Source organism: Callospermophilus lateralis, chromosome 13 (assembly GCF_048772815.1).
Source record: "Callospermophilus lateralis isolate mCalLat2 chromosome 13, mCalLat2.hap1, whole genome shotgun sequence".
Taxonomy (NCBI): domain Eukaryota; kingdom Metazoa; phylum Chordata; class Mammalia; order Rodentia; family Sciuridae; genus Callospermophilus; species Callospermophilus lateralis.
In genome coordinates this window covers 47,702,632-47,722,563 of record NC_135317.1, presented here as the reverse complement: position 1 = coordinate 47,722,563, position 19,932 = coordinate 47,702,632, and the positions used below count along the sequence as shown (strand labels likewise).

Genomic DNA, 19,932 nt, shown 5'->3' with positions numbered 1-19,932 from the left:
AATATATGCTAATCTACTAGTGGAAACGTGGGTCTTTTATTCACTTGCAAACTTGGTATCTCTCATAAGATAGCAATGCAAATCTCTACTTAAAACTTACTATGTATACAAATGTGTGTACACTTTCTAATGTTTTTCAATATTTTGCCTGTATTATGAACAATCCAGCTTTCCCATATCGTAGTTTTGAGAACAGGACTGGATTTATAACTCTTGCTTTTAGAATGTAAGCAGAAATAGAATCAAGTATTTTCTTTTTGAGAATTCTATTTTGCTATTTTCTTTTTGTAGTCAAATATCCATCATTGAACAAGTATTTACCGAATATGGAACTTTCATTCTAGTGGGAAACAACCAACAAACAAAACATAACATAGGGCCTTGGTGGATCATTAGAACTTTTTTCACTAATAAGAAGCCATTAGTCAAAGTTAAGATAGGAATAATATTGACTTTTTAAGGCATCACTTAGCTATGTGAGAGTAGACTATATGGAAACAAGAAAAGTGAGAGATCAGTTAGGAGGAGTTTGGCATGGTCCAGGTGTAAGATGATGGAGATAGTAAATAAAGGTCAGGTTCTGGATATATTTGAAGATAATGCTGGCATGATTTGCTGATGAAGTTGATGTGAAGTGTGAAAGATGATTCCAAAATTTTCAGCCTTACCTAGAGGAATGGGATTGGCATTTAGTGGAATAGGAAGATCTAAGCAGGACTTATTTTGTGGTGTAGAGGGCACAAAATTTGATTTTGGGATACATTAAGTTTATGATGCCTGCTAAACATTCAATGCTTAAGGGACTGGAGATTCAGTGTGGGCTGGAGATTCAGATGTGGATTTCATTCAGCCAGGTTTGTGAATGGTATTGCCTAGGAAGAGAGAACAGAGCAGCACACATTTTAAGATTTAAATCCTAAGGCACTCCAGGACTCAGAGACTGGGAAAATGGGGAGGAACCAGCAAGACTAATCAATAGTCATTTAGGAAGGAACAGATACAAGATAGTATTCTGGCAGGAAGATAGGGAACTTTGGGAATATTGCCACCAGCTGTGTCAAATGCAGACAAGTGAAGTGAGATGAAGACTGAGTAATAAAATCAGATTTAAGAACAGGGAGGATACTGATGATCTTGAGCAGGCTCAGGAGTGTGAGAATAAAGTCCAGTATTGTATGGGTTCAAGAAGGGGTAGTAGAAGTGAAGATAAAGTATTTCTATAAAAAGAGATAAGATTAAAGAGCAATGGATTAATATTTGGAGGGCAATACAGGCCAAAGGTCTTTTTCTCCCCTCAGATGATACCTAGTGCAGGTATGTTTGTAAATTGATAGAAGTGATATAGTTGAAAGGAAAAAAAAATATAAAGGAAGAGGACAATTCTGAGTAAAATGCAACTCAATGCAAAAGTGACAAGTTTGGTCTCTGAGAAGAACTTGTATAGTCTATTTAGTTGCCACAGTGTTGCATCCCAGTCAGAGGCAAAAAGGTTGGCAGGTACAATGAATGCTGAGAATAGTTACTGATTTCTAAAATTTTTTTTTTTTTTTTTTTCAGAGCTAAGAAGATAATGACCTGAGGAAGTATTGGCAGGTTTAAAAGATATGAAACAGCTGGTTAAGAAGCTAGGAGGTGGGTGAGGAACACAAACTAATTTCAAAGTTAGCATGTTTTTGTGGTTTTCCTCCAGCCAAATTCAACTGCTCTGAAGTACTATACTGTAGTTAACTAAGGTTGTAGTTTAGGCAGGTGAGGAGAGGAAAATAATGATTATACTTTTCAAAGGACTTATCTAGACAGTTTTTAAAAATGAGTGTAATATTTGATATGCTCTGTATTAAATACAAATTGTTATTTTTGGTAGTTTAATAAAATCATCAGATAAATACAAGGTTAAGTTTCTGATTATATCTTCATTGTCCAATCAATGTTTGTATTGTGTTTAAAAGATACCTTGTTTAGCTGGGCGTGTTGGCGAATGCCTGTAATCCCAGCAACTTGGAGGCTGAGGCAGGAGGATTGTGAGTTCAAAGCCAGCCTCAGCACCAGTGAGGTGATAGGCTCTCACTGAGTTGCTTATCTCTAAATAAAACACAAAATAGGGGTGGGGATGTGGTTCAGTGGTCGAGTGCCTGACACCAAAAATTAATTTAAAAAATAAAAAGACCTTACTTTAAAATATAGTTGATTCACTAACATGGAACTCAAAGGGCCTAATTGAGACTTAACACATGTGTCTTTTTCCTTAAGGTTTGTTATAGTCTTCTTCACGTGTGCATAAATACCAAACAGCACTCAAGCACTACTTTTGGGCACTACTTTGAGGGTGGAGGGCTTTAAAATAGAGCAAAATCACCAACACAACACACACACACACACACACACACACGAAAAACATGGTCCTAAATATGACAACTGTTTATAGTATGAGAGCTGGAATAAGGCAGTGTTGTCTTAATCTCACTTTGACCACAGGTATCAGGCAAGTTAAATATCACCTCTTTGCTCATGGCAATGAATGCACAAAATATGTACTGATTTTAGTTTTTATTGATTTCTATTTTATTGAATAGGCAATTTGCAAATATGTAACGAGGCTTAATAGGACTTTGTATGGAAAGTACCCCCATAGCTTTGCCCAGTTTGCTGCTTCTGATCAAATGGGATAGGGCTATTTCAACAGATATCTTGTTATTAAATGAAAGTAATATTGTTGCCTGTCTTCAAAGTTTCTGCACAAGACTTACAGATTCCTTTTTGTACTCTTCTAATTTGATGAGGCCTGTGTCTCTCCGCTGGGGATTGGACCTTAGGCCTCTGGAATGCATGTGTTCTACCACTGACCTACATCCCATCACTCCAATCTGATATTTCTGGTCTCAAAAAAAAAAAAAAAAAAAAAAAAAGTTGTTAGAAATTACACATACCCACCCCCCTTCATTTTAGACACTGGCAATTTCTTAGTTATAGCTTAAGTGGGTCTTTAAAGCCAGTAATAATTGTTTGCAGGTGGAGGTGGCAAATAAAGCTATGCTTTCTCAATCACTAGTGATTTCAGGGTCTCCCCCACCCTTCACCAGCATTCCTGCTCTTCATTAATCCTAGCAATAATATAACTTGTTAAATACCAATTTCGGACAATTGTTTTTTGAAGACAAATTTTTTTTTCCTGATTTGTACTATTTTGTCTTTTCTACGTTTTACACTGACTATAATCCTTCATTAAGTCACCGTCCCCTTACAGAGGCCACTCACTGGAATACCGCCACATAAACTGTTTGGTACACTTGACGTTTGGCCTCCCAACCCGTCTACCGCAGGACAAAATGTTAAATTTGTAGCAACTTCACTCAGCACATCCCATGCCTTTATTCACATATTGAATCTCCAAAAGATTGTTCTTTTACCAAAGAACTTCAGTAAAAAAGAGGAACCCTAAGGGAAAAATGAGAACTAACGGGAGGGTGGGGAGGATTCGGCTGGAGATGGAAAATGAAGGTCAGGCATTGGTTTTCAAGTGACCCATCCCCAACGTCTGCGGTCTTTTCCGCCGTTTTGATTCACGGCCAGAGCAGCGCTCCCTCCTTAATTCAGGGCTCTCCAGAGACCTAACAGCCACCCAGGCACTCGGCCTTCTCGCGTTCGGCACAGCACCCTCAAATCCTCCACTTTCGCCATTTCCTGCCTGGAAATCACGCTTTCCTTCAGCTTCCACAGCGCCGCGAGGGGAGCGCACTCCGGCCCAACGCGTGCTAGGCGTCCGGAGAGCTGCAGGCGCCCCCGCCGCGGTTCCGGGTTCCGGGGCCGCGCCTCACCGCGCAGGAGCACGCTTGCCACTTCCCCGAGGGCGATTTCTGCTGCGGCCCACGAGGCCGCTTCCGTGGTAACCGTCCGCCAGTCGCCCAATTAGGGGGTTTTCGACCACCACGTCTGAGCCCGAAGGGGCGGGGGCCGGCGGCCAGAGAGCTCGCCGAAGGGCACACCCCGCCCCCCGCCCCGCGCCGCCGTTGCGCCTCTGGGCGCACGCGCAGCCGCCGCAGCCTCCCTTATTTAGTCCGCGATGGCGTCCCTCGCGCCCCACGGTCCTCCTCCCAAAGGCAGCTCCCACCCTACACAGCCCGGGGCCCCTGGGACCAGCCTCGAGCAGGTCGCCGAGCAGGATTATCCCTAAACTGGAACGGCAGCGACCAGATTTGCGCGTGAGGAAAAGAAGCGGCAACCGGAAAGGCCTGACGGGTCGTGAGGAGGCGAGCCAGGCCTCAGAGGAAGAGGAAGGCCGGAACGAGCCGAGGTTTGTCGAAGGCGGCGTTCCGGAGCCGCGCGGGGTGGGGAGGGAGGCCGAGTGTGGAAGAGGAGGGGCGCGGCGGAAACTGCCGAGGTTTGCCGAAGGCCGCAGCGTCCTAGTTGCCCGGATGTAGTTGGTGGAGCGGCAGCGGCGGCACCGGCGGCGGCGGCGGCGGGAGGAGGAGGAGGAGGAGGAGAAGGACCAGGCAGCAGCGGCGGCGGCGGCGGCGGGGGGAGGAGGGGAGGAGGCGGCGGAGCAGAAGGAGAGGAAGGCGGAGGCAGCAGTCGCTCTCCACAGAGCTGAGCCGGACGCGTCTTCTTACCCCCCTCCCCCCGGTTCGCGCTGCCGCCGTGTAGTTGGCGCCGCTGCCCGGGCTGAGAGTGAGCGTGGTGTCGACCGAGGGAGATGGCCCGGGAGCGCCGGCGCCAGTAACGGGGAGGTGCTGAGAGTCGCCCAGGGCGCGCCTGGCCCTGGTGCCGGGGCTGCCGCCCGCCCGCCGCCGCCTGCGCGCCCGCCCGCCCGCCTTTCGTGGCCGCTCTCCCCCCTCCCCGACACACACTCACAGGCCGGGCATTGATGGTAATGTATGCGAGGAAACAGCAGAGACTCAGTGATGGGTAAATTGTCTTTTCGTTTCGGGCCGGGCCGCAGCGGAGGCGGGGGGCGGCGGTGGCGGGGGGGCTGTTCCTCCTTATCTGGAGCTGGCCGAGCCGCCATTTTTGTTGTTAACCCTGATCCGGATCGGGCTGGGGAGGAGGAGCGGCCGCTCGAGGGGCAGGGAAAGAGTGAGTCGCGGTGAAGGGGACCGAGGGGCCGGGTTCGCAGGGTTTCGCCCTCCCGGGAGTCCCGTGTGAGTACGCGGTGTGCGCGTGTGGGGGCTCCGCGCCGGTACGTTTGGTAGGTCTCCCGCGGGGAGGGGCGGTAAGCGGACCCGTTTTCTTCCTTCGCCTCCCCTCAAACTCTAATGTCGTTGTCTTTCTTTCTGTTTTTCAGCTGTCACGACCGGAGGGGGGACTCGCAGCCTTACCAGGTACCAGCCGAGGCCGGGGTGGAGGGATTGGAAGGGAACGGAGGGGGAAGGGAGGGACTACTCGAGCGCAGGCTTCAGAAGTCGCTACAGGCCCTTCGGTGCAACAAATGCGAAAACTAGCACCGCGGGCCACTTTAGAATTTGGAGTTGAGTTTCATTAGCGCTCACCAACAAGGTATAGTGACTTATTTTGACAGGTGACTGGAGGAAGTTCCGTTTTTAAGGGGAAAAAATCGTTCGCAGCCAGGAAGATCTTACTTGGTTATTTAAGTGAAGAATCCATGCGATGCAGTGATAGGTGACTTCGGAGGCATACTTAATGCGTTGGCATACTTATTTATTGCATTGAAAGTTAATGTAAAGAGATTAAAATTAGATAAAAGGCCAGGGAAAAATAGCTAAGTGATTTACAACTCTCAAAATCAGTTGTAAACTAATTTTCTTTTTTCATTTTAATTGTTTTTGGTGTAAATGATTGCCTTACAAGTGAAAGGTGATGCAGTTGTTTTAGTAAGAATTAAAATCTTTGGGTACTTGGGCAGTTCATTCTATATAGATGGTTCTAGGCATGTAGGTTTCTTTTTTTGTCACTGTCAGTTGTTGAATGTAAAGTTTTACAGTAGACATGGTCCCAGTATGTATGTGTAGGGAAGCTTCATAAATGGTTGATAACTCAAATGACAGTAGAATACTTTGTCTATAATCGTTTTGATAAGAGAACAGGTTCCTAACCTCATAGTTCTGTTATCTGGCATGAGTTAAAGCTCCAGTTTAAAACACTAGGTTCCCCTGCTGTTTAAAAAGATTAAATCCTACTGAATATGTCCCCAAAACACAATTACCCATCATAAAAGACTGGTATATCATGATTGTTTTAGGATACTTAGAATAAAACTGAACCATTATGTTGAGGTATGTTAATAAACATTGTTATGCTTTCTTGAGAATGTTGCTCATATATTAATTAATTTTGAACAATATTTTTATAGCTTCAAATTTTATTTTCCACACCTGGAAGAGTAGGTGAGCAAGGTCTGAGAAAGTGATGCCCTTTAAAAATAAAGGTTTGCAGACTTAGTTGTTTATATGTGTGCCTTTGTAAATCAGTAATAGAGAAGAAATTGGTTATGGTGGTACTGTTTTCCATTTTCTTCTGATTAAACTTTCAAAAAGGGATTTCAGATATTTCAAATTTTTTGAGGAATCAGTGTGCCAAAATACTTGATTTCTTATTTTTAATGTGATAATAGAGGGGATTCCTTTCTTTTTTCTTAAATATGATATCAGGAGTCAAACCAGCTCTTAAGCATTTAGATTTTGATTAGGAAGAATTGAAAATGGACCTTTTAATGTTATTGGTATAAATTCATAAAACAGAATGAAGTAAATACATTTCAATTTGTGATTGAATTAGTTAAGCGAGTTGTTTAAAGTTTCAATTCTTTCTTTTTTTGGGGGGGTGATGTTTTACAGGCACTTAAGTATTCATCGAAGAGTCACCCCAGTAGTGGTGATCACAGACATGAAAAGATGCGAGACGCCGCAGATCCTTCACCACCAAATAAAATGTTGCGGAGATCTGATAGTCCTGAAAACAAATATAGTGACAGCACAGGTCACAATAAGGCCAAAAATGTGCATACTCACAGAGTTAGAGAGAGGGAAGGTGGTGAGTAGCTTTCTTGTTGAAACTTTCACAGATATTTAACAAATCTAAGTGAAACAGTGGACATAGTTACTTCCTCACTTTGGAAATTTTACTATAGGGTTATATGTTCTCATGTTTTGTCTTTTTTTTGTTGTTGTTTAACAAACAAGTTACTATAGAAATAAGATGCTGACAGAGCGTGGTTTCTTGTGTCTGAAAATAGGGAATGCATTTGTGAATAGAGTCTACCAAATGTTAATGATGGTAGAGATACAGGACATTTTTTTCAGGGAAAGAACTTCTAAGTTTTCAAGTGAAGATTTCAGTTCACTTTTAAGAACCTTGTTTGCGCCTTCAGTGTATTTTCTAGGGAGTTCAAAATCTGTTTCCTAATGATAATGATAAATTATAAATTTTAAAAACTTAGATTTAAAATGTTTTGTAATTCAGAAATTTATGTTTGTTTTTTGTTGTAAACATTTAAAATTTATTTTTTGTATTCTCCAGGGTCTTGTTAAATTTCTGTACAGTGTTCATTGAGAGTTAATGCCATTTCTTTGCTCAGTGCTAATACCCTTCAGTTATGACTTCAAGTATTTGTGATGAGTGTTGAGAATAAGTAAATTTTCAGACTGCTCAAAATTTCCTAAAGGAACAGATTTTATTTTTAAAATATATATAAAGGAACAAACTAATTTCATTAAGGTAATTAAAACATCCATGTTTTCTTTCACTGTAAGATCTCATATTGCTGATGGGTTAACTTTAAAATCTTAATTGAAAACTTCCAGGGACACTAAGTGAAGTACTCTGTGGCTTTCTGCCCCTATTAATAAATAGCTTCCTAGTAGGCTTACTTAAAAAATCCTGCATCTTTTTGGTCTTTTTAAATTTTGTCTTTTGGAACAGAACCAGCTTTGCTCAAGTGAGAAACATTGGCCTCCTCTACATAATTTCAGAGTTGAGGAAATTATTAATGGTCAGAAGATTCTTTTGGGATGGAGTAATTTGGATGTTTGGGAGGAAAATAGTTCTCTTGAATATAACTGTAGCTTTGTGCTACTTAGGCAGATAAACCACATTTGTAAGTGAGTAGCAGGTGGGTTTATTAGTGTCAGGTTCTTTGCCAGGATTAAACTTAATGTTTGTAGTTTTGTATGTTTTCCATATCTGTTATGTAGAACTCTTGATAATATTTATCAGCCACTCTTCTATAGTGGATCCTGATAATATTTATCAGCCACTCTTCTATAGTGGATTTTATTTCAAATGGTAGCTCTTGGAAGAAAGGTACTACCTAGTTTTGCTACACTGTGCTGTATTTTGTACAGTTTGGCAGTTGTGACAGAATAGGATTTGGTACATCAACTCCTTGAAAGCATACTCTTAAGTTCTTACATATTCTCAAGTTCTTATTTTAGAGTGACCCAGTTAATCTGTCCATCCCCAGATCCAGCAAGAAGTCAGTTTAGATACCCTAGGAAATGTCTATATAAATGCTTTGCATCAGTTTATAGTGAGCCAAGCCCAATCCTTTCACAGGTGAAATCCAAAACAGTCTATTGCCTATTCATGCAACAAACATTGGGCATCTGGTGTGTGTCAACAATTTTGTGATTCTCTGGGAAGTCAAGATAACATGACCCTGGTCCTTAAACCTGTTCTTAAAGAATGCCTTGACTCTTGAGAGCTAGTGGTTTAGTTGCTTATTTTTTCTCTATTTGTTTCTTCACTTTGATTTTCATTTTCTTACTACATGTGAATTTCAGGTACTTTGTAGCTTTTAATTTTCTTCTTATTTGTGTTTTTGCTGATATTACTTTCACTCCATTTGTAAGAAACTTTCTACTTATTTTTTTAACTAGTCGTTTCCTGAGTTAGACCCTATTTTGTAATTTACTTCTTCACTGCTTATCTTCCTTTTGGAGCCAAATACTAGTTCATTCTTGTCTACCCAATCTTTACTATACCTGGTTGCCATATTCCTTTATATTACCCTAAGGAATAATACCACAAAATACCTGTTCATTCCAGAGGTCAGAGTAAATTTTTTTTTGTTGGTACCAGGGATTAAACTCTGGGAGACTCGACTATTGAACCACATCTCCAGCCCTATTTTGTATTTTATTTAGAGACAGGGTCTCACTGACATTGATGAGGCTGGCTTTGAACTCCTGCTTCAGCCTCCTTATCCTCTGGAATTACAGGCATGCACCACTGTGCCTGACTAGAGTAAATTCTTCATGTTAATTCTGTTTAAGGATATAAAATGGTGATTCTTTCTCATTTAATACTTAGTAATTAAACTTTGGCTTGAGGTAGATATGTATCCCATATTTTTTCTTTTATTGCTAATATATGAAGTGTAATAAACTTTCTGAAGTATGATTTTATTATAGGCATTGTGAATTCCCTTAGATTCTTTAAGTACAAATTTAAATATATGTTAATAAGTGTTCATGTGTGTATACATAGGTGTATATGAATAAATTCAAATCCATTATCAAAAACCAGATGCAAGTAAATGGGATTATTTGTGCTCTTGGGTATGTATAACAACTAAGAACAGTTACTGTTGAACTATTTATTCCAAATTTCTTTTCAGTTTATGAATTTTTAATCAGTTCTTTTCAGTTTATAATTTTTTTAATCAGTGACTTTATTAAAAATATCTAATTTAAAAGCCTATATGCTATGATTTGTAAATTGCATTTAAACAGATAAGGAACTGGTTAAGTGTGTTTTATTAGTTTTCTTTAGGCTTGAGCTTTATTGGCAATAGAATATTTTTTTTTCAGTAATCTTTCTTGATATCTTGGATTTTCTTGAAAATTATCAGTTCAGAAATAAGGCATAAAAGGACTTAAAGATACAATGTGAAAAAGCAGAGACTGAGGATGATTGTTTTTACTACTAAAAATCTTGGTTAAAATAAGACTGCAATTTAGCATTTATAGAGAGATCCTTTTTAGCATTTGTGATCTATTATAATTGCCTTTAATTATGTGAAGATAATTTTCTTGGTGAAACATTTTTTATGTACTTCGTTCTATGTGTAACCAGAAACAAAAATCAATTTGATTTGTTTTTATAGTTTAGATATATTTTTAAAGATGCATCTGTCACCCAGACCTCAAAAAAAAAAAAAAAAAAAAAAAGCACACAGTACAGGTTGCTCTATTTTCATTGGGTTCAAAAAAGAAGGCAGAAGGAAGTCTTGAGAGGTTCCCTAGTTCATTCTTTTGTTTAATTCTTAAAAGTCCAGCTTTAAATATTTTACCAAGTAATTTTAAATTTGGGAATAATTGTACAAACTTCAGCTTCTTAGATACCCCCCATTATCCCTCTCAATCATTGTGAGAAACTTCTTAGAAGGTATATTTGGACCATTTGTTAGAAACATCTTTTGGGAGAGCTGGCTCAATTAGTTAATTGAAGGATATCCTTTTTTTTTTTTTTTTTTAACTTCTTACATGACAATATTGGAGTGCATTACATTCATAATTTTTTTGCATTACAATTATTAATATACCTTTATACCACAGTTTATCAAATCTCTTTGTGTATATGGTATGTTGACACAATTCACATCTTCATACATGAATTCTATATAATGATCGACTCCTTTCATTATCCTTGCTATTCCCCTTCTCCCTCCCTTTCCCTTCCACCCCTAATCCCTATCTATAGAGTTAATTTTCCAACCGTGCTCTCCCTCCCTACCTCACTTTGAGTCACCCCCTTGTATCAGAGAAAACATTTGGCATTTGTTTTATTTGGGATTGGCTAACTTAGCATAATCTTCTCTAATATCCATGATTTCCCTGCAAATGCCATGATCTTATTCTTTTTTAGTGCAGAGTAATATTCCATTGTGTATAAATGCCACATTTCCTTTATGAAGGACATCCTTTACTGATTCCTGAATTTGGCATTTTAGTAAATTTACATGGCTTTTTAAAATTCTGCCTTTTTTTTTTGTAAAAAGGAAAATTGCCTTTAGCCTTGTTTTTGGAAGATTTGGAAGGTTAGAGCTACCTAGTGACATTTTTAAAAAATATTTTTTCTTATTAATTGTCAATGGACCTTTATTTCATTTATTTATATGTGGTGCTGAGGATTGAACTCAGTGTCTCACACGTGCTAGGCCAGCACTCTGCCACTGAGCCACTGCCCCAGTCCCCTAGTGCCATTTTTATCTTGCTTGGCAGCTAGCTTTAATTTGAAAATGTATTTTTTAACAAACTTTATTACAGATTGAACATCCTTAATCTGAAAATCTGAAATCATGTTGAGTGTCATGCAGAAATGCTCAACGTTTCAGATACTGAATTTTCAGATGAGGAATGTCCAACTGGTAGTCTGTATATATTTCAACATGCAGAAAACTTGAGAATTTAAACAGTTTGATTTTAAGCATTTTGGATAACATTTGCATTAATGTTTTCAAGGAATTATTCAGTAAGGACCATTAAGAATAATTTACAGTTTTACGTAGTTTAATGATGTTTGGGTCTTTTCATATTGAAAACAAATTATATGGTTATCTCAAATAAGTACATTTTGAACAAAATGAAATGTGCGTTGTATTAGTAATGTTAGAAAGTATTATAATTTGACAACCTCACATTGACACTGAAGGTAGGTAGGTCAATTTTTACAGATTTATAAATGAGGGAAAATTTGTAAAATTGAACAAAAAGTGACAGTTGAGTTTAGAAATTAGTTCTTTCTGCTCTGGTATATTGTATAAATTGTTAGAGATGAAACAGGTATATTGAAAGTTCACTTGATAGTCTTTACTACAGCACAAATTAAAGGTGCTTTTTTTTGTCCTATTAATACTTTCAACCAACTTTCCTCAGTGGTTGGTTAAATCTTGCCTAATTATAGTACAATATCAGAATCTGCTTGTACACATGGGTACAATGTATGTGTGCATTTTTAGGCCATGTCTTCACAGGGTAGTGTTTCATTTTGGAAAAAGTTTAAATGCATGCCAAAAAATTTGCTAGGAAGAAGTCATCTTTCCTTAAGATAAGTTCTCAGATACTGTTTACAAAGAAACTTGGGAATTTTGCACAGAATTTAGTGCGTGAATTTCAGTTATAACTACTAGTGATAAGCATTTTTCTGTTTAAATAGAAAAATATGGCCTTTATAATTTATTCATGCTTCCTAGTAAGATAGTTAACTAATCAGAAACATTTGAATTGGATTTACATAGGTCAGTTTTAAAAATTATAGGAAACATATTGCATTTCAAGAGAAATAGAATAGGTTAAAAGATTAAAAGTCTTTGTTTCAAATGTTTGGTATTTTAATTTTAGAAAACAGTATATATAATCTAAACATCCAAGCATGTAAATTTGTGATATTTGAATACTTGGTATCAAGTCCTTTGTCTTAGTTTCTTATCACATCATTTCAATATTTTGATATTTTTAGAGTTACTATATATTCTTTATGATTTAATGGTATTTGTTTTATAGTAATAAAAGTATTTTAGAGTGGTTCACTTTGATCCTTTAAGAGGGTCTTATTTGAACCATTTTCTACTTGTGCTTGATGTAAAATTTTTGGTGTAACATACTTAGGATTTTTGGTCCATAATTCACAGAAAGTTATATATTCTAGTTTGTATCTTTGAAGAATCTGTTATGTTTTTCTGTTGAATGGTTTTGGAGTAGTGTGTGATTTTTGCTATGGTACTAGAAAGAATGAATGCTAGGATGGGTTGGTATCTGGCACACTAGATCAAGTCCTGGAGATTATTTAGGGCTTACTATAGCCAATGGTCAGTCTCCTTTTTAAGGCATATATGATGCATTGTAATTTTCAAAGCCCTGGTGTATCGATGAAGTTCTAATTCATGTAAAGTATCCAGTTTACTTTTATTGAAACTGGAAAGCCAATATCTTTACCTAAATTTCTATTTCAAATTGCCTAATTATAGTAGAATATCAAGTGTGTAACTTCTGTGTACATAAAGTACAATCATTTTAGTCCTAGCTACCACCTGCTGCTGGAATTGTGCAGTAGCCCCCCCAAATGGTGGTATTCCTGCTTCTTTTTTTTGCTTCATATGGTTTTCCTACATAGTAGCCATTGATCAATTAAAATGCCAATCAGCTAATGTCAACTCTCAGGCTCATAGCCCTCCAGTGATTCCTTGTTACTTTTCAAGGCTTGTAATACCAGGGTATTACCGTGTAGTTGGGTGTCTAGGTATTTCTTAAGCATCTTCTACCACTCTTTCCCTTGTTTGTACTCTTTTGTTTATCCTTATAGGAAAACTTTGTTCTTGCCTTAGTGGTTCTACACCTTATGCTTCTCCTTTTATGGATAATCTTTTTGTATGTTCTGGTGTGCTCTTTCAATTCAGTAATTTGTTTCCCTTGAATATTACCTGTTCTCAGAGGCCTTCTCTATCTTTTATGATTATTCTGAAATACTCATCCCCATTTTCATTTGTGTTTCCCTTGCTTTGTTTCTTCCTCTTAGTTCACACGATGTTTACTTTTATTTTACTGTAACATTGACATGTATTCCTGAAAGTCACCATGCTATGCAAAATTGCACCACAGGGTTTTTGGGAAATGAGTTTTAGGAGTATTAGTCACTATTACTCAAAAAGTTTTAGTGACAAATTACATTAAAAAAGAGGAACCTCATAAAAATTAAAGCATGATTTTATTTTTATGAACTAATTAAAGATTATTAATACTATAATGAATGACACTTTGATAGAAACCTGAAGTTTTTTTGTGAAAGTATACATCCAGTAGATGTAAAGCTCATGAGTTACTATAAAATAACGGATGGAGGATTATCTGGAAATAAGATGGAAAGTTGTAACACCATGTGAATGGAAAGTCTTATGTTTTATGTGATGAACTGAGCTTTTGGATGTTTGAAGTATGTGTATCTGTGTACTTTGTGAATTCCTGTGCAGCGTGGTTCTGGCTGAATGCAGCTGGTATTTCTCAATAAGGGGGAAATTTATGTTGTTCCCTGATAGATGATTAGTATTTGAACCAATTTTCACTTTTCAAAACATGTTATAACAGAAGTGACTGGACTTAGTTTTTGTTTGCTTGCCTTCTGTGGAATGTAGGCTCTCACCAGAACAGGGAGTAAGTTTATTTTTAAAGTTTTTATCTGCTTTATATTCCTAGAATGGTGCCTAACAACTTGTAACATTTCAATTAATTACTATTATTGAAACTGGAAAGCCAATATCTTTACCTAAAACTAAAAGAATATTCAGATGGTTACCATTTAAGGGAAATGAAATCGCAGTTTCCTGGAAAAGTGCTTCTCAAGTTTGAATGTGTATACCGTTAAAGTGCATATTCTGGTTCAGTTCTGAGGTACAGCCCAAGAGTGCCTTTTTTAATAAGAATCCAGGTGATGTCTGTGCTTCTGGCATTATGTGAGTAACAGGGTTCTAGAGCAGCACTCTCCAGTCCAGTAGAAAGCTTAGTTGCAGATGCAAACCCATATGTGTAGGCTTATTTTAAAAAATAAAGTGAAATCAAGTTTTGGTGTACTTTGTCTAACCTAATATATTAAAAAAAAATTCTCATTGATACTTTATATTCCTTATTTTGTGCAAGGTCTTTGAGGTCTAGTGTGTGTTTTATGTATATAACACATTTCAGCTTGGACTAATAACATTTTGTGTCTGATTGCAACATGTGGTTGGTGGCTGCTGAACTGGACATTGAGGTTCTGGAGAATTGTTATGTTACAATGTGTTACAATGTTTCTATTTCTTATTTTTTTTTTTTTGGTGGTGCTGGGGATCAAACCCAGAAGTTTGTACATGTTAGTAGGCAAGCACTCTACTGCTGAACTACACCTTTAGTCCTAAAGAACTTTTTTATGTGCTTGATTTCTGCCAAGCAAGGTTAGAATTATTAGATCCTTGAGGTATATAGTGCTTCTATTACGAATATTTTTGTTATTACGCATTCATTGGAAAAATAATTAAATGCAGGGGTGTGGGAGTAAAATTGCTTCAAGTTAATCACTATGGCGACATCTTATGCCATAAAATAAGGTTGTATAAATGGTCTTTCCACAATTTTTATAAAGATATTGTTATACTTTTTTTTTTCTGAAGTTTCTCTTTAATATTTGCATAGTGGATTCAGTAGCTACTTAGTGCTGAAACTACCAATCCAAAAGGAGTGATTAGTAATCCTTTTCAGTTCCTGCTCAGGGAGTTTAACCTATTTGTATCCTTAACTAATGAGTGAAGTTTTCAGTCACCTAAACTTTCAGTATTTTAAGGCCAGCTTTTGATACTTGTAGTTATGTGATCTTAAGCATGCTACTTGTTCTCTTTTAAGTTTTTGGGTCCAGTCCTTCAAGATTGTTATAAAGTTAAATTATGTAAAAACACTTAGAGGTTAGTGTGGGCTGTAACAGTAGGCTTACTCTTACTCCTATGAATAATTAAAATTTGTGTCAGATTAGCAGCCCTGTGTCTCAGCTACTTTTTCCGTCTTTAGAATTAGAAAATAAAATATTAGGTAGTTTGGCAGGTGAGAGGCATGTGAGGAAGGCCTTGGGGACATTATTTGGGCACAAATCCCTATCCAGGAGTTGGTAATGTTTTGGGACAGAGGAGTTAAACCAAAAACTGCAAAAGTCCTGAATAAGACTGCTTATTAGGGTTATCTGAGAAGCTTGCTACAGTTCACTTACAGCCCGAATTACCTTGAATTGGAGTAATAGGGGATGGAGCTTAGATAACTATTTGAAAATAAAAATTGGTTTAAATTAGATATTTATAAATTGCATGTCTAGGAAGATTACACACAGCAGGAGAAACTCCGAATTAAATATCATTCAAAACTGGATGTTAGAGGGATTATTTGCCAGTGGTGGTGTGTTTTCTTGAGTTTTACAGAATTTTACCTCGGGCTGGGTATGTGGCTCAAGCGGTAGTGCGGGGTGCTGGGTTTGATCTTAAGCGTCATGTAAAAATAAAATAAAGATGTGTGTCCACCGAAAACTAAAAAATAAATATTAATATTCTCTCAAAAAAAAAAAAGAATTTTACTTACTCTGGAGGCCCTGTTTCAAAACAAAATAAAAGGGTCTGGGAATGTAGCACAGTGGTAGAGTGTCCCTGAGTTCAGTCCCAGTACTGCAAAAAAAAAAAAAAAAAAAAAAAAATTTCTTATCACTTTTTAGAGTCCAGACACTATGATTGATATGTTTTTTAAGTAGCTAACTTAATATCCTGTGTTAGAGATGTTTGATGATCATCAGTGGAGCTGATACCCAGCAGTAGAGGAAGTTTTTAAATTAGTATTAGCAACTGTATATTACTAGAATCTGCAGCCACTACTGTTCTTGAGATAAAATTGTCCTAGGCACTCTAGTCATCATGCTCTCCTGAGACAATTCAGTAGTAGACTTCACTGGTTTTGGGTTTACACAGTAGCCTTTACTCAAACCAGTGTACATATGCTGACTCTTGGTATCAGTGATTAATTTATTTTTTATTATTTTTGAGAGAGAAGAGAATTTTTTAATATTTATTTTTCAGTTTTCGGTGGACACAACATTTTATTTTTATGTGGTGCTGAGGATTGAACCCAGCATCCCGCAAGCGCATTACCGCTTGAGCCATATCCTCAGCCCTGTCACATTTATTTTTAGAAGTATTTACATTTTAAAAGAAACTTTGGATGAATGTGATATAAGTTAGATAGGGTTAGAATTTGTTTAATCTTTGATTACTTCTGAATTTGTATGATTGTCAGAAGATCATGACATAACACCATCTTCTGAAAGATTTTGACCTGTTTTCATTCATAGAACTAGTCTGTTTTGGTATCGCACACACATACAAACCATAAATTTAAAAAAATTACAATGGGATATTTTGATTGTGGTGAAAAGAGAATGCATTTAATAATTGATCCCCAAAACTATTCTTCATCACATAATTTTGCCAAATCTAACTTCGTAGGAGTGTGTGCCTGTTGGTGAATAGATTTTCAGTATAATGGAGAGCTAGAGAAGTTGAAACACGGTGTGCGAGAGGCAACGTTCTATTTATTAAACTTGTGAATTTTCTAAACTTTGCTGCTTTGTACATATTGCATAGGTTTTGATGCAGAATGGTGTTTTTATCTTTTATTTAAGCCTAAAAGTAATTCAGTTCTGTTTGTTCTTTTTTTTTTTTTTTCTTTTAAGCTCATAACTAAATGAATTGGTTTTGTGGATGAGACACAAGTGCTCTGCCACTGGGCTACTCCGCCAGTCCTCTTTATTTTTTGGATATTTGAAAAATTTTTTTGAGGTGGGGGTTTACAAAGGTCTCAGTAGATGAGGCTTTTAATTATGTAGCAAGGTGTTCGTGTTCTCAATTTTTATTGATCTGCCTTTTTCTCACAAGTGAGATAGTTTTGAAATATAGTTGATGTGACTTATTTTTTAATGCACTTTTTGCTTTATGTGTTCTATTTTTTAAGTTCGTACAAAGATTTGTAACTTTTTTGTGGATGATAATGAGACTTTTTGTATGTAAGGAAATGTTGGTTTGTCATACTTGAATCTTTTGGCTAGATTTTAAAAAAAATCCTTGAATTTTTAAATTTTCCTGAAGACACTTCTAAATTGAAGATTACCATTTATTGTTGCAAATGAGAAGTCTGATATCAAACCATATACATGGGGGAATATTCATAAATGGGGATTCTTTATGATGTATATCTCCTATTTACTCACCTGGCAGCTTGAGAACCCTTAGGATATTGTTTTCTTTCTCCTTCCATCTTTACCTCCCATTTTTTCTTTATGTATAACAGGTCTTTTTTCATTATTTCTGCTTTGGGCCTTATTAGTCTGAAACTAGCCCTTCTCTCTTGTTCAGTGTCACTCTATTCCCTGTCCTTCTTTGTTTCTGACTCTTCTCCTATTGGAACTCCTGTTAGATGTGTTTTGGTTCTGTTCTCCTTATTTTTTGCCTGGTAAGTAGTAGGTACTTGGATGGTTTTTGAGCAAAAGAGTTTTACTGTATTCTGAGGAAATTCCTTTTGCATGTGCTTCCAGAACACTTAACTATATTGAAACCTGTATTCATTTCATGTACTTACTGAAAGTATTCTATTTGATGCTTTACTTTTAATTTTTATAGCTTCTTGTAATTTACCAGACTACCTAGGCATTCATTTTAGTTTTTTTTTGTGTGTGTCAGTTATATTTCCCAAGATCTTCTGTTTGGCTTTGATACATCTCTTCTATGTTACTGGATTCCTCAGAAATTTGCTGTTTGTAGTAATCTCTTCATATTTGGGAATGAGATCATAGGGAAAAGCTTACAATGTTTGTGGGCTGAAAATGTTTAATGTCTGAGTTGTTAATTGTGGTAGCTACTAGCTACATCTGCTTTTTGCAGTGTGGCTAGTGCAATTAAGAAACTCATTTTTAAATGTTGTTTAGCCTTTTGCTGGTGGCAAAGAGATTTCTCTTTGTAATTGCTGATAGTATGTATTCTTGGTTACCAAGTCCACTGAAAAGCCTTAAATCCTTTGAAATTATTTTGCTTATTTTTTTTTTAAGAGAGGGAGAGGGGGAGGGAGGGAGGAAGAGAGAGAGAGAGAGAGAGAGAGAGAGAGAGAGAGAGAGAGAGAGAGATTTTTAATATTTTTTAGTTCTCGGCGGACACAACATCTTTGTATGTTGTGCTGAGGATCGAACCCGGGCCGCACGCATGGCAGGCGAGCACGCTACCACTTGAACCACATCCCTAGCCCTATTTTGCTTATTGATGGTTTTTTATTTTTAGTTTTTCATGGTGTTGGTTCTTGTTTGTTTGCTTGCCACTGAGAAGTTAGCATTTCTCCCATTGGAGATCTGTGGTCCATCCTTGCTGCTTCCTTGGGCTCCTGTGTATGTATGTCTGTCTGTCTCTGTCTCTCTCTCTCTCTCTTTCTCTGTACTGAGGATTAATTGAATTTAGAGGCACTTTACCTCTGTGCTATATCCTTAGTCCTTTTTAATTTTTATTTTGATATGGTCTTGATAAATTACTGAGGCTGGCCTTGAATTGGTGGTCCTCCTGAGTCCCAAATTACAGACATGCACACCAAGGCCAGCTGCTACTTCTGAGTTTTCAAACTCTATCTGGGTATAGTCATTATTATCCCAAGATACTACCACTCTGATTTCCGGGTCCACATTCCTTTTTGCTTATTAGGTAACCACCATCTTGATGTTCTGTAGAAAATTTTCCCAAATCTGTGCCTGTGTATTCATGGAAAATTGTCTTAATACCTATTCTTTTTTTCACTGCCATTTTCTTAACTATTGTATCATACTCTTAGAAGATTTGTTTCTTCATTTCCTTGCCTGTTGCAGAGTAAAAATTTTAGATTATAAATTTGAATGCATTGTTCCCTTCATTAACTTTTAGAATCTGAATTTTAGAATTCTTACGTTGTATTGACAGAATTGTCCAACTGATGTGTTTTCCTCTGTACTTCCTGGTGTTCTTATCAGGGAAATCAATGTACATAGAGGACACTTAAAAGAAAAAAACATTGCTGGGTTCATGCCAGAAATGTTAGCATTTCAGACTGGATTTTCTGCGTATGAACTTGGCTTGAAATTTTGAATTTTAAAAAGTCTGATTAACATTGCCAAGAATCCAAACTTCTCACCTCCGCTTCTTTTCCCCAGTCACCCTCTCTTCCTTCTGTAATCTAGTCATGTAAAACGGCCCAGTCTTAGATTATCTTTCTTATGCTTGTCTCTTTGTATGTGCTTTCACAGATAGAACTGTCCCCTTCTACCTCACCTCTCTTTTCTTGGTAAACCTTTTATTCTAAGATTTCATCCTTTCTTGAATCTATTTCGGTTACAGCTCTTTTATAGCGATTTGTAATTATTTATACGTATGGTTCCTGCTACATCATGAATTCGTGAGTAAAATCAACAATTTAT

General features: G+C 37.4%; 1 protein-coding gene across 6 annotated transcripts in view; it reads left to right on the top strand.

Moving 5' to 3' along the window:
* The first annotated feature begins 3,828 nt into the window (after nt 1-3,828).
* The window catches only part of Wac (WW domain containing adaptor with coiled-coil), a 74,156-nt gene continuing 58,052 nt past the window's right edge, over nt 3,829-19,932 (top strand). For 3 of the 6 annotated variants that reach the window (XM_076832154.1, XM_076832151.1, XM_076832150.1), the window contains exons 1-3: nt 4,412-4,902; nt 5,279-5,316; nt 6,772-6,984. In XM_076832154.1, coding sequence (XP_076688269.1) covers nt 4,862-4,902; nt 5,279-5,316; nt 6,772-6,984 — 292 coding nt within the window. In that variant the 5' untranslated portion in view covers nt 4,412-4,861. Of the gene's footprint in view, nt 4,292-4,411; nt 4,903-5,278; nt 5,317-6,771; nt 6,985-19,932 lie in introns of those variants that run through there. The other 3 variants (XM_076832155.1, XM_076832152.1, XM_076832153.1) reach the window with 2 other exon arrangements.